Here is a 12,767-nt window from a genome sequence, read left to right as displayed (position 1 = left end):
ATTAAACTGAAATGTAAAACTATAATAAAAGTCAGATCTATAAGAGCAGACACCTTCACTACATGTCGCTGTTACCATGGATGATGAGTATGAGAGAAATTAATAACACTCGCTTCCAAATTAATTTCACCCAACCAATATAAAGGCATGTCCCCATGGTGGAAGGGGGTTGTGGGAGTTAAACAAACAACTAGATCCAGTGAGAAAGGAATAGGGGATGAGATGAGGGGGTGGAGTGGATGAGAGGGGAAAAGAAAGCTTGGCACTACATTTAATGAGTGGTAATCTATCATTAGCCTCTGCCAGTGTCCCATCACGCACCACCCCAAAGGGGCTATGGGGGATGAAGTGATGATATTGATGTGAGGGCACAGCAGGGAGGTGGTGGGTACAGTCCCCTATTTACTCTGTTTTATAGACCTAATTTCCCCCCATCTCCCCCTGCAGCGTGTTTCAGGGCCATTTGAGAGAGTTAAGTGTTTCTGGAGAGCACAGAGGGTCACTCTTGCATTACACATTAATGGAATCGTTCTCACAAAGAGTGGAACGTTAAATAGCAATTTATCATCTCGTGCTCATTGCCAGGCATCACAGCCCGATGCCACTGCAGTGTCTGTGATATTTTTTAATGTGCGTGAGAGGGTCTTCTACAGGACTAATGCACTGCTAGCCAGCTTTTGCTGACAACTAATGTCTCTCACAGAAAATGGAATAGCTCTATTTTCAGATATTGTGCAAAAAACAACAGGCTCAGCTTTATCTGTGTGGCTAAATGTGCTGCTGCCACCACACAGGCCGTTAATTGGGCCAGTGCTGTGTGGGGGGCATATTTGCTGTCTGTAGAGGATTTTAACACTTTAAAGCTAAATGCTTTTGGCTATGAAAGCACAGGCATAATCACTATTTTGTTTACAGCCTGTTAGCTTTTGTTTAATGGGAAATTGAAATTATTTGTGTAAGGTGTACTGTGGGGTTACGTGTTTTGATTGATTTTGCCAAAAAAGACATGTCTAGACAATCCAGATGGCAACTTAAGATGTCCAAGTCTCTTCCTTATCCTCTTATTTGAGTGTGTCCTACACAAACACTTCTTTAATATTAGTTTGAACCACCCAAATCAAGTTTTTCAGCACAAAAACACTCTACTTTAAGCATGCTTTAACCTTTTTGAAGGAAGCTTTGAAGGAACAGATTTTTAGCCATTTGCACTTGAACATCTAGACTGACTTTTATCAAACCCAAAAGAATTCATTCAGGAAAATCACAACCTAAATGATGGATTCCCCAGTTTGTTACAGATCACTTCTTCAAATGCATCAAAGGATGCCTTAAGCATCAGATCTTTAACCAAAGCCAGGCAGAGATGGATTGCTGATGGGCGAGGCGCTTGTGAATCATCCATCATGCCATTGTCTATCTTGTGACTGGGCGAGGATTGGGCGGTACAGCGTGTCAATCAGAGTAGAAGCTGTTAATGCAGAGATACAGATAATCAAAACAGTTTGTTTGGATTGGCTAAATTAACTCTTATTTGAGAAAGTACTCAATGCAGATGAACAGAATTAATGCTATTGCTGGACGCTCACATTAACTGTTATTTGCAGTGACAGAACGATGGAAATTTGACGCAACAGTGACAATGCAAAGTTAAGTTCAACTATGCAAATGCTCAGTAGCTGTGTTTCCATTACCCTTTAAATTGCACAAATTGAATTTGTGAATTGAAAATACGCTCAATGGAAACGTCAGTTTCGCAAAAACTCCCATATATCGCAAAAAAAGTTTACAATCGTATAAGATGGTTTTTCAGGCAATTCGAAAAAGGAATATTTCACAAAACTACAATGGAAACATTTTTTTTTTTCTTTTCACATTTACAGGTCACCTGCCGTATGTAAAAGTCGATCATTTTTTAAAGAGGGTACGGTATTTTTGGACAGAAGACGAGAGTTCTTCATTAAACTCATAAAAGACAAAAGTATTATGGGAATACTGGATTCTAAACAACTAAGAAAAGCCACAATTTGAATTTATCAAGACCTCGAAGCAGATAAGAGGGAGAAACACCCAGAAACACCTCATACATTGCCGCTCCCAAGTATAAGGGGCTTTACTTGCCATTAATGCTTGGATAACATGCCTGCGTCTCCTTTAATTAAAAATAATGGTTAGTGCAGTGGCTGGGATATACATAAACCTAGCAACATCCTTTGCCATAATTTTTGGAATGACTTGTCGTAAACACCGTCATTTGTTGATGAAAACACTGTCATTTCGCAATAATCTTGTATCAAAATTTAGAAAATATTGCAAAAGTTTTGCGTAAATCTGTAATGGAAACTCGGCTAATGACACATTGCAGTGACTACCAATGAAAGTGTGATTCACCTTCCGATACAGTTAAATACTGCAGTAAAAAAAAAACAGTACATTGACTCGGTGACCTCAAACTGTCATTAGACATGTTTCCATCCACCTATTTTTATGCGCATTTTGGGCTATTGCATAAAAAAAACGCTGGATGGAAACGTCAAGATGCGCATAAATTCTAAAAATGCGCATAAAAAACTTATATGCTCAAATGAGCAGGATAATTTTTTTTATGCGACATGAAAACATGCGCATAAACATCGATGGAAACACTTTTACTGAATAAATTCCTTGATATGCATAACTTTGCAATGTAACAGCACAACTGGACCAACCAACGGACCGATGTCATTGCACAGCATCTGAAATGCTGTTTTGGTCATTCTGTAATGCCTGAGCAAAGTCTATCGTTAAAGTGGTTCGGTTTAGTTCCCTCCCAGAAGTGCCTCACACGATTGCGTTCACAAATACCAGGCATTTGAGTGCAAGATAACATGACAGCGTTTATTGTGTTTCGTTTACACACTCTGAGGTGCAAATCATTTATTATATCTGAAAATTATTATATACAATGGCTTCTATTGCAGAAGCTTACATTTTTCTTAGTGATATTTAGCACCAGTTTATCAGGAAGTGACGTTTTTGTTCTCTTTGACTCGCTGGTTGGAAACACTGCTTTATTCACAAATGTTTTATGCGATATTTAAAATTTGCGCATACGTTAAATACGCAACTTTGGATGGAAACATAGCTATTGTGAGCACACCGTTAAATTATACAGTCTCAACACTCTTCCATGTCCAGACATATTAATGTCTATTGTAAGTAAGGATGTGCAAAAGTACATACAGTATTTTCCAAATAGACTAGTGGCTTGGGTTGCCTGAACAAATAGTCAATTAATTGTTCTTTCGGTGAAGATTTCCCCACATAGATTTCATGTCGGATTCTAGTTAATTAGAGTGATGGATACACTGCTTGGTTTGTGAGATGTGCTTCATACATTGCTACATTATTGACAATGGACCTTTCTTGTCCATGAAAATTAGCAGAGATTTTGTTAACGTGACCACACATTTAAAGTCCTATATACGCTGGTTTCAGGTTCACCTGATCTTTCAAGATAAATCTCACTAATCAACTAGTCAGTTGTTGGGGGACTATATTATTTTTTGAACACTGAGATACACAAGACATTATTTTAAAGCTGATTAATTTTTTTGGACATAAAACTATGATTCCCTAATACATCACAACCATCCCACAAATCTTTCTACCTTTACACGAAAAAAAAAACAGGCAGAAGAAACCCAAAAAGATTGACAGAAGAATGTGAGGCTTTTCCCAGAGAGAGCTGCGCTGAGCTGAGTTCTATATTTAGCTGGGATCTAGTCCATCCAGACATCATTCCCATCTCCTGATCCACTCACTCTCCACTGAGAGCTCTCTCTAAAGTATGGCGCTTTAGACACATCCTGCTTTTTGTTCTGAACGGAGGCCAGCTGTGGCAGGTTTACAAGGGTGTCAACTCATTGCTACAGCATTCATATCCTTTTGATAGAATGCAGATAATCCCAGTTGATTCTCTCTGATTAAATTGGGAGTCATAATACACAGTTTGCTCCCTAAATCCTCTTTGGTGCAGTTGTTATTGTTGAATGAATTCAGAGGGCAACAGAGAGGGGGCTACTATGGAAAAGCTTTTGTTGAGTGTTTTCTCTCTCTCTTTCACTTTGATGCAAAACTCTGCATCCATTTCACTGCAGTGTCCTTTCTTATTCCCTCGTCTCCTCTCCTCAGTTTTTGTTATCTAAGACAAAACCAAAGCTGTCTTGAAAACTAATGAGAATTCTGCAGTCTCAGACACAGGCACACAGATTCCCAGAGCAAACACCATCTGTGACCCTCGAGATACGCACACACACACACACACACACCTAGGGTCTAGGCTAAGTTGATTTCACTTTAGCACAAATGGGCCGGGGTATAAAGTAGCCTTGTATACGTTTATTGTTTTAGACAGGTGCACGATTGCAGGGCAGCGCACAGATACAAACAAACTAATATGAGATATATCAGTGAAAGTCTCGGAGTATGGTGCAAATGCTCATGAAGCCATTCCAAGCTAGAAAAACTGGATCTGCACATCTAAATTAAAACGATTTCATTTATCAATATCATTCCATTGTCTATTCAATATATATTTAAATGTCTAAAAGCAGCCTGAGGTTTCATAAAGCCACTGCTTCCTGTTCAGAAACTGCTTTCTTATGCATTAAAAGACCTTTTCAAAATAAAAGAATGCCACTAAAACACATCCTCTGCTCTCCACAGTCTACCTCTACGGTTTTGGGTGAACGTGATCAAGAACCCACAGTTTGTGTTCGACATCCACAAGAGCAGCATCACGGATGCCTGTCTGTCTGTGGTGGCTCAAACCTTCATGGATTCATGCTCGACGTCAGAGCATCGCCTGGGCAAAGACTCCCCATCTAACAAGCTGCTGTACGCCAAGGACATTCCCAGCTACAAGAGCTGGGTGGAGAGGTAAGCAAGAACATGTTTGCAAGATCTAGAAAGAAAGGAAATCTTAGGGTGATTGTCCACAATTCCTGTTCATCAATAAGGTGAGAACCAGACCCGTTATAAACTTAAATATACTCGATTTAATTAAATTAATTGAAAAGTGTAGTATCCAAGTAGTATAAGAAGATATTGCTGTTGTAATGATGAACGGCACAGTTAGCGATCACACTACGCCCGAGCCCAATCAAACCATACTCTGGCCTACTTCTTCCAAGCGATGGCACCCGGGCATGGTACGGCGTGATCACACTAGCCAAACGAACCAGACTTTGGGGGTCAAACGTGCTCGGGCACGGTTCAGATCGCCTAGTGTGAGTACACTCTTGTACGCAAAATGACTGAACAGCCAAACCCAAAGACAGTCAATCACAGAATCTGATAGACCACCACAGCCTGGCAAACCCATATCAGCAAGAATGATCTTAAACCTGCAAACCTGTGGTCTGCATGAATTTAAAGTCTCTGTGTGAAGCGATATGGTAGAAACAAGGAGAAACCGCTCAAGTGCTTTAATGTGTGTGTGTGCACTTGTGAACATTTTTAATCAGAGGAGATGCAGATATACAGTGTTTGTGTGGGTATTGTTGTGAATAAGAGCCAAGAATTTTATTATGTCCTGCAGGTATTGTGTGTGTGTGTGTGTGTGTGTGTGTGTGTGTGTAGCTGCTGGTAATCAGACTGAAGTGTGTTGTAGAACTCCAGGATGATGAATTGCAGCTCTATTGTAGTTCAGTAGATCTTCTGGGTCTACCCAACACTGCACCAGAGCAATTAGTCACTGTTTGGTGAGAGAGACAAACTTTTCTGCTTTTCCCACAATCCTCTGGGTGAGAGGCACTACATTCAACAATGCCAAGAAAAGAATCATGGGTAGACAGAGTTAAGGAACTCCATCTTCCTCCACGCAATGACTGTCAAAAAATGTACATAATTCCATTGTATTCTGAAGGCAACAGCTCATTTCACATAGAAAGTGTGTCGCACAGCGCTGGTTCTACAAAAGCCCACCACCGTACAGTAAACAAACACCACTGATAAAACTCATCAGCGCCATGTGTCTCTGCTCACGCCACTGACCCTCAGCCTCTGACTAGCGTGTTTATTTGCCGTGAGATATTAGAGACTGCTGGAGGAGATAGGTGGCTGGCAGATGAGTGTGATGGGGAAATTATAAGACCGTAATCACGCTGCCAGCTCACATTCACTACGAAAGAGTTGAGATGATGAGAAATCTCATTTTCATGCATTAGATAATGTGTTACACATCTTTAAGGACTGAGATCATGCTAAAACATGCCTGCCGAGGTGAGAAGAGCCTACTTTAATTAAAGGTGCTGACATCTATGCGTTTAAAGGGGTCATGACATGAAAAATCAAATTTTCCTTGATCTTTTGGCATATAAGAGGTCTATGTATCATTAATACTGTACGTCTTGGAAGTTCCATAACTTAAAATATCCTTGTCATTAATAAAAAAGCATTTAAGCTGTAAAAAAGCTTAGTTTGGATCCGAGGTGGCATGTGTCATCACAGGGGCACAATCATTTCTATATGACTGCCTCTGGAGCAAGACAACAACAGTCACATTGTTGTCCCCTCCCGCCGATGTTCAGTACATGAACGACAAGTGGATCTAAAGTAGTTGTTTATGATAAGATTGTGATAACAAGATTGCGATGCAGATGTTGTGCTATTTCTAACTGTGGAAAAATGAACGAATGTCCTAGTCATGTCAGAATCTCTTACTGTATTTACATCATGTTTGCATTGTTAGTTATAGTGAAAGCATTTCGTGAGCGTGCAGAAACTGCATTGCAATGACAAGATCACTGCATTCACGCGATCAACAGACGGTCTCCTATGCTCAATGCTCATCACTGCAACCTTCCATGAGATATGAATAGATCTAAATATAATGCAATAATCAGCACTCTTCACGATTCATTAATTCCGACAGCTGTAAGAGTAAAAATGTAGTAAAAGTATTTTAGAGGGTTCCACTTGTAATATTTCATTTGCAAAGATGTTAGCCAATCACAGTCTCAGAGTAGACACGCCCCTTCAAACAGAGCATTCAAATCAGAGGGAAAAAATCAGGGTAGAACATAGCCATTTATTTCTAAATTATGACAAAATTTTAATTTTAATTTTAATTAACACCATAAGTGTACCTCAGGAAACCAGGTAATATACATTCTCAATTATAGATTCTTTGTTCTGAGTCAAGGCTCTCATGTTTGCTCCTTGTTTGGTTGTTTTCTGTAATATCCTGAGAGGTGACAAATCTGTGTGGATTGAGACAATCCTTTTGTCAGATGAATTGAGGAGAGAGATTTATAGATTAGAGATCTGCACCATGCTGAGACACATATATGAGACTGGAGAGCACATGAAGAGGGCCAAGCTAAAATTACCCAGCAAAAAAGACAGCAAGAAGAGCAGGTGAAGTGCTGCCTTTGATCCTTGCATGTCTTCGTAAATGCAGGGGTTGATCTGTTTTAGAGGAAAGAGGTAAATGAGGCAGCGTTTGGTCAGGGGACGTTGGAGGAAAGCTAAATTCACAGTCAGGGGTACCGTGCCCTTGAGAACAACGTGTTCTAACATATCTGTTTTTATATGTTAATTATAATCTCCAAAAAAAATTTAAATGCCATTTCCAGTTCTTCATTATTACTGTAAAAGTCATGGTCATTCATTGGTCAGAAAGTGTATTTCCATATTTAGCCATTTGCAATACATGCATGCACGATACTAGGGAATAACCAGCATGGACTCGTTCTGGTTGACGAACAGCTGACATTTAAACGTGGTATTAATTAGTGCCAGGCGAACTGCCAGTCATTAGCCTTGGGAAGCAGTGGACACATAGAGAGAACTTAAATGTGTGGACTCGTCTATGGAGTGTACCTGTCACTGGAGAATAGATTCCTTTGGGAAAGGCATACCTGGAGATTATAACCCCTCTCTATCTCTCTCGTTCAACACTATGCCATTCTCCTCCACTGATGCCCCATGGTGCATTGCAGCACGTACCTGCCACTCAAGGTGTTCACAAACAGACACGCATGCCACTGGTTAGACAGTGAATGTGTTGAGTCCAGGAGTTGGCATGGTGCAGGAATTAAAAATGTAAATGACCTGCCTTAATTAAAGAGTCGACAGAGCCTCTGCAGCTGCAGGTGACAGTGACTGATTGCTTTTCCTCCACCAACACTCTTTCACTCACTCACACGCACCAGCCACCCAAAGACAACAGACAGTGTTGCTCCGTTCCAAAACCTAGTGAGCTGCCTACAGGGACAGCATTTTAAGGTATCGTGGGCGCTCACCAGGCATGAAGGCTGTTCCAAAAGATAGGCATGTTAATTATACTGCCTCATAAGATACCCCGTAGCATCGCATGTATCCTTCATGGAAAGGCAATCCCAGAATGCATTGATGAGAGGTGGTGAATGAAGTGAGAGAAATATGGATTATAATTAACATATTTCATTCATAAATAAAATTCTGGATAAAAATGTTTGTATTATTATGTGCTGTGTGTTTTTAAGCTTATTAGAGCATCACACCATTAGCTTAGCAACATGTTAACATCAAACTCAGTTTAGTTTCTGCCTAAGTAGAGTATTCCAAATCACGTATAACGTCCCATGATGGTTGGGATGCTGCATTAGAAGACTGATGTCTATGTAGGCAGTAATTTTGTAACAGTGCTTGTGTCTACAGTAATTGTGGGCTTTTATATATGCGTGTGCATTTTGTTTTGGATGTGCTAGAGTGTGTTTAGTGTCAGCGTATATGGGGGCACTATTGAACATTTCCAGCATCCTATAGAATCCGCTGATCTCTGGAAAACTTTCAAGGACAGCAGCTCATTAAGACTCACAGTCACTCGCTGATGTAAGCCGCAGCTGTACTGCCACAGAAAGTAAATGTCGAACTGATTGTAAGCAGCAAGACAGCTCTCAGTCAGTGCCAAAAGTGACCCTGAAACATGTAATTCTACATGAATTATAAAAAGACTGCATCAAGCCCTGTCACATGTCCATTTTGTAAGCATTTTTTAAAAATATATATATATGTTTCTCTGCATTTTTTACAGATATTACTCCGACATTAGTAAGATGCCTGCGATCAGTGACCAGGATATGAACGCATATCTGGCAGAGCAGTCCCGCATGCACATGAATGAGTTCAACACCATGAGCTCCCTCAGCGAGATCTACTCTTACGTGGGCAAATATACAGAAGAGGTATGGAGAACACTTCCAAATGCATGATATTATCATCATCATCTAATGTTCAACACTATTAGCGCTATTAAATCACCACATTTTAAGTGTAACGCAGCCTTAAAGCTTTTAGAAATGCATAGCATTTGAGTAAATCAAAATGAAAAGTGCAGATGAGAGAAATATGTGGTTGTTTGTAGGCATGTATAACTGATGTGTCATCTCTCTCTGGCAGATTGTGTCTGCGCTGGAGCAGGATGATGGCGCCAGGAAACAGAGACTGGCCTATAAGCTGGAGCAGGTGGTCGCCTTCATGAGCCTGGAAAGCTGAGGACCACATTTCCCAGAGTGCACTGGGAGATCCAACAGAAACCGAGCCGTGCCTGAGTGAAGACCTGTCCATCTATCTCATCTCTTCTTTTTGCAATCTTCCCACAAAAACAAGCGTTTGCATCATATTAGCTCTGCTTCCTAGAAGAGTAGAGATGGGAACTAGAGGGTGGGCGGAGGAGCCAAGGACTACATTACCCATGATGCAGTAGACTGGGTGGCCACCTGGCTCTGCTGTGTAGAGGAGGGGTGGCTGCCTACGAGTTCCACTTCACTGCATCCTCCATCCTTCTCCCTGACTGGAAAAGAAAAAAAAAAAACATTTCTGTTGCCTTCAAAGTTTAGCTGATAAGCAGAAACCACAATGTTTGGTGTCAATTTGTTCTGACTTTTATGACTAGGGTAGTGTACGACACTAATATAGAGTCCAGTTCATTGTAGTACCTTTATTAAACACTGAAACGCAAGATGAAAAAATGGTACTGCATGCATCTGAAGAATGCAGACCGTTCGGGCCATTTCAAAACACCTTGAGGACCCTGGATTTACGGGACATGCAAGATCATTTATATGCTTTGATAAGCGAACAACCAAGCCTGGAGATCCCAACTGCTTATTTTCACTTTGAAGACAGTGAGGTGTGTTTAAAATCCTTGGCGTGTAGCGGGATGCAACAAGTTAGTGCTTCGATTCTTTTGCCTCTTCCAGGACCTTACTTGACAGTGAAAGTGACAGACAAGACCTGTCATCTTGTGGTATACCCCACATCTCCACCACTTCACCCCCAGCCTTCATTTCGGCATTTATCCGGCTTGTGCACATCTGAATTGAACCTCTCTTATCTAGATGAGTGGAGGAAAAGCCAAGGTTTGATCCCCTTAGAAGCAAGCACACACAAACCCCTCTTCCAGAGAGCGACGCCTTCTCTCTGTACTCCAGCGAAGTTGCCAGGACCTACGCTGTGCTGCAAGAGGACAAAGTAATCTTAACAACAAAAAAAGCACACATTCAATAGGTGTCTCAGTTCACACATCCAGTAGGGGGACTTTAATTACAAAATATCCTACTCAGAATTAGCTGTTAAAGGGGGGAAATGGCGCATTGTTGGAAGTGCACACGTGCACCTGCACTGTTCACTGCCACAGGGTCCCACCCATAACGAACACTCTGGAAGCCTCTAGAAAAAACCCACATGTGGACAAAGCTGGTCAGCAGAAAACCAAAGGAGCCCAATTTAAAAAAGAGCAAGCGAATAAATTACCCCTGAGAAAGCAAACACAAGGCACTGTTTGTTTTATGACCTGCAGAACGAAGCTAACGCTCTGTCTGCAGCCTCATATTTGTTTCTGTCCATTAGCCTGTACTTACCCTTGCGTGTCCGAGTTTGGTTATTGCACAACTGGGAGGGTGGAAAGAAATCCCGATTTGAAGTTTAAGGGCTTGCTGTAGTTTTAAGTGTGCTGGCGGCCTTGAGAAATGAAACCTACCTGGGCTTAACGACTTCGATCGAAAAAGGACAGCGTGGCGAGGACCTAAAAAGTATTGGATGTAACTTTGACAAAGGGAAAGAGACAATTTAGCTGCCCACCTTTCCTCTGTCCTCCGACCCCCTTTTTCCCCTTGACAGCGTACCCTATGTGGTGATGTGAATGTGTGGAGAATCAGCCCAGGTCCACCTTGGGTGCTTTATTGGCTTTTTCAGCGCATGTATTTCAATTTAAACTTCAAAAAAATGAAAAAAGGAAAACAGAAAAAAATAAGCCTTGCAATTGATGATGTGGATGTGTTCTTTTTCTTTCTTTTGCTTGGAAGAACGAGATGGAAAAAAAAGTGGCTGTCATCTTCAAAATTGCAACCTCTGTTAAGGTGGAACCTTTATCCTGCCCTTCCATTCAACTGCCATGACCATGTTTTGTGAATGTGTTAGATGCTAATAAGACTAAGGTGAAACCTTAAGCAGATATAGTATATACCCTTGCATGCTGACCTATTTGGATGATATGAAATGAACTGCCTTGCTATCAATTTATCTAATACTACTAGGAATTTCTAAACCAAACCAAACTCTTGTTCGACTTTCATCAGACTCCTTTGCTCTTCTTGTCAGGTGAATTGCCTTTCTTGAAGGCCGTCCATCTTAGAGTTCACGTTCATGCTAAACAAACGTACCCACGACATCACATGCCAGTCCAATCACACCTAACATGCTATTTAGGGATCTTCAAAATACATTACATTTGTTGTTGTCTTTAATGTGCAACTCTAAAGAGTTGATTCCCTGAATATGTTCATTTGTTCTTCCCTTTATCTGTTCATATATATATTACATTTTATCACATTTTTCTGTGCATTCTGAATCATTTTGATGCAGTCTAATGTTTTCAGGATTCCATTAGCGTTCCACCAAATGATTTTTTAATGTTGTTTTGGATATTGTCTCTGTGTGTGTGATTGCTTTGGACTCCCATGTGTTATTTTTCTCAGCATTGCTTAGTAACAGAGGATTGTGTTGAGGTATTTCAGGATTTCAGGTACACAGCTGCCCCCAGCTAATGATTCTAATGAGATAAATAATAAAATACCACTGTCATCGTGTTTTTTTATTTTAAGAAAATCTTTCAAAACTTGCAAATGAGCTTAGAATTGACAGTGGAAAGTATTGCATTATTTCTTCTGGGAACTCATTTATTAAGTCCACAGAGGTCTTAAATGAGCTGATGATGTTTTGAAAAACTGATATGTTCCTGGATTCCCTCATGACTGTGATCCTGTTATGTTCCATGTTTCATCCCTCATGTTTATCAGGACAACCCCCATCCCTTATGTCCAAAATACCTGATAAAGTTTCCACCTTAAACATTTTGTAAGAACTAAAAAGTCCTTTTAGCTCAGTGTTACAACAGGCGTTACAGAGACCTGTTCAGAAAGACTTTTTAATATTTCCAGATTTGATGCAAGATAAAGAGTTATCCTGATGGGAGGAGAAAAAGAGAGAGACCAGCGGAAAGGCAAGCTTCTCTAACTTTGTTATAATTAATTGTATACCTGTGTATGTAAATATAATGCATTCCTATTTTGCAGTCAAGAACAAAATACTATTTGTAATATAGAATAAACTTTATTATGAAAAAGATGGAGTCTTGTGTCTTTTATTTTGTGTCTCTGCCTTGCTTTGAATTTGATTAATGGAGAATTCAGAGAAGTCACTGTTTCTATGGAACTGCGGTAAAAAAAAACTGTTCTTTATTC

At 40.4% G+C, this 12,767-nt stretch overlaps 1 protein-coding gene across 1 annotated transcript in view; it reads left to right on the top strand.

Moving 5' to 3' along the window:
• The window catches only part of plxna4 (plexin A4), a 194,555-nt gene extending 182,032 nt beyond the window's left edge, over positions 1–12,523 (top strand). Inside the window, exons 29-31 of the mRNA XM_067391024.1 lie at positions 4,705–4,917; positions 9,059–9,209; positions 9,424–12,523. Coding sequence (XP_067247125.1) covers positions 4,705–4,917; positions 9,059–9,209; positions 9,424–9,519 — 460 coding nt within the window. The 3' untranslated portion in view covers positions 9,520–12,523. The remainder of the gene's footprint in view (positions 1–4,704; positions 4,918–9,058; positions 9,210–9,423) is intronic.
• The last annotated feature ends 244 nt before the right edge of the window (positions 12,524–12,767 follow it).

The sequence above is a fragment of the Chanodichthys erythropterus genome, chromosome 8, assembly GCF_024489055.1.
Source record: "Chanodichthys erythropterus isolate Z2021 chromosome 8, ASM2448905v1, whole genome shotgun sequence".
Lineage (NCBI taxonomy): Eukaryota > Metazoa > Chordata > Actinopteri > Cypriniformes > Xenocyprididae > Chanodichthys > Chanodichthys erythropterus.
This window is presented reverse-complemented; position numbering and strand designations above follow the sequence as displayed.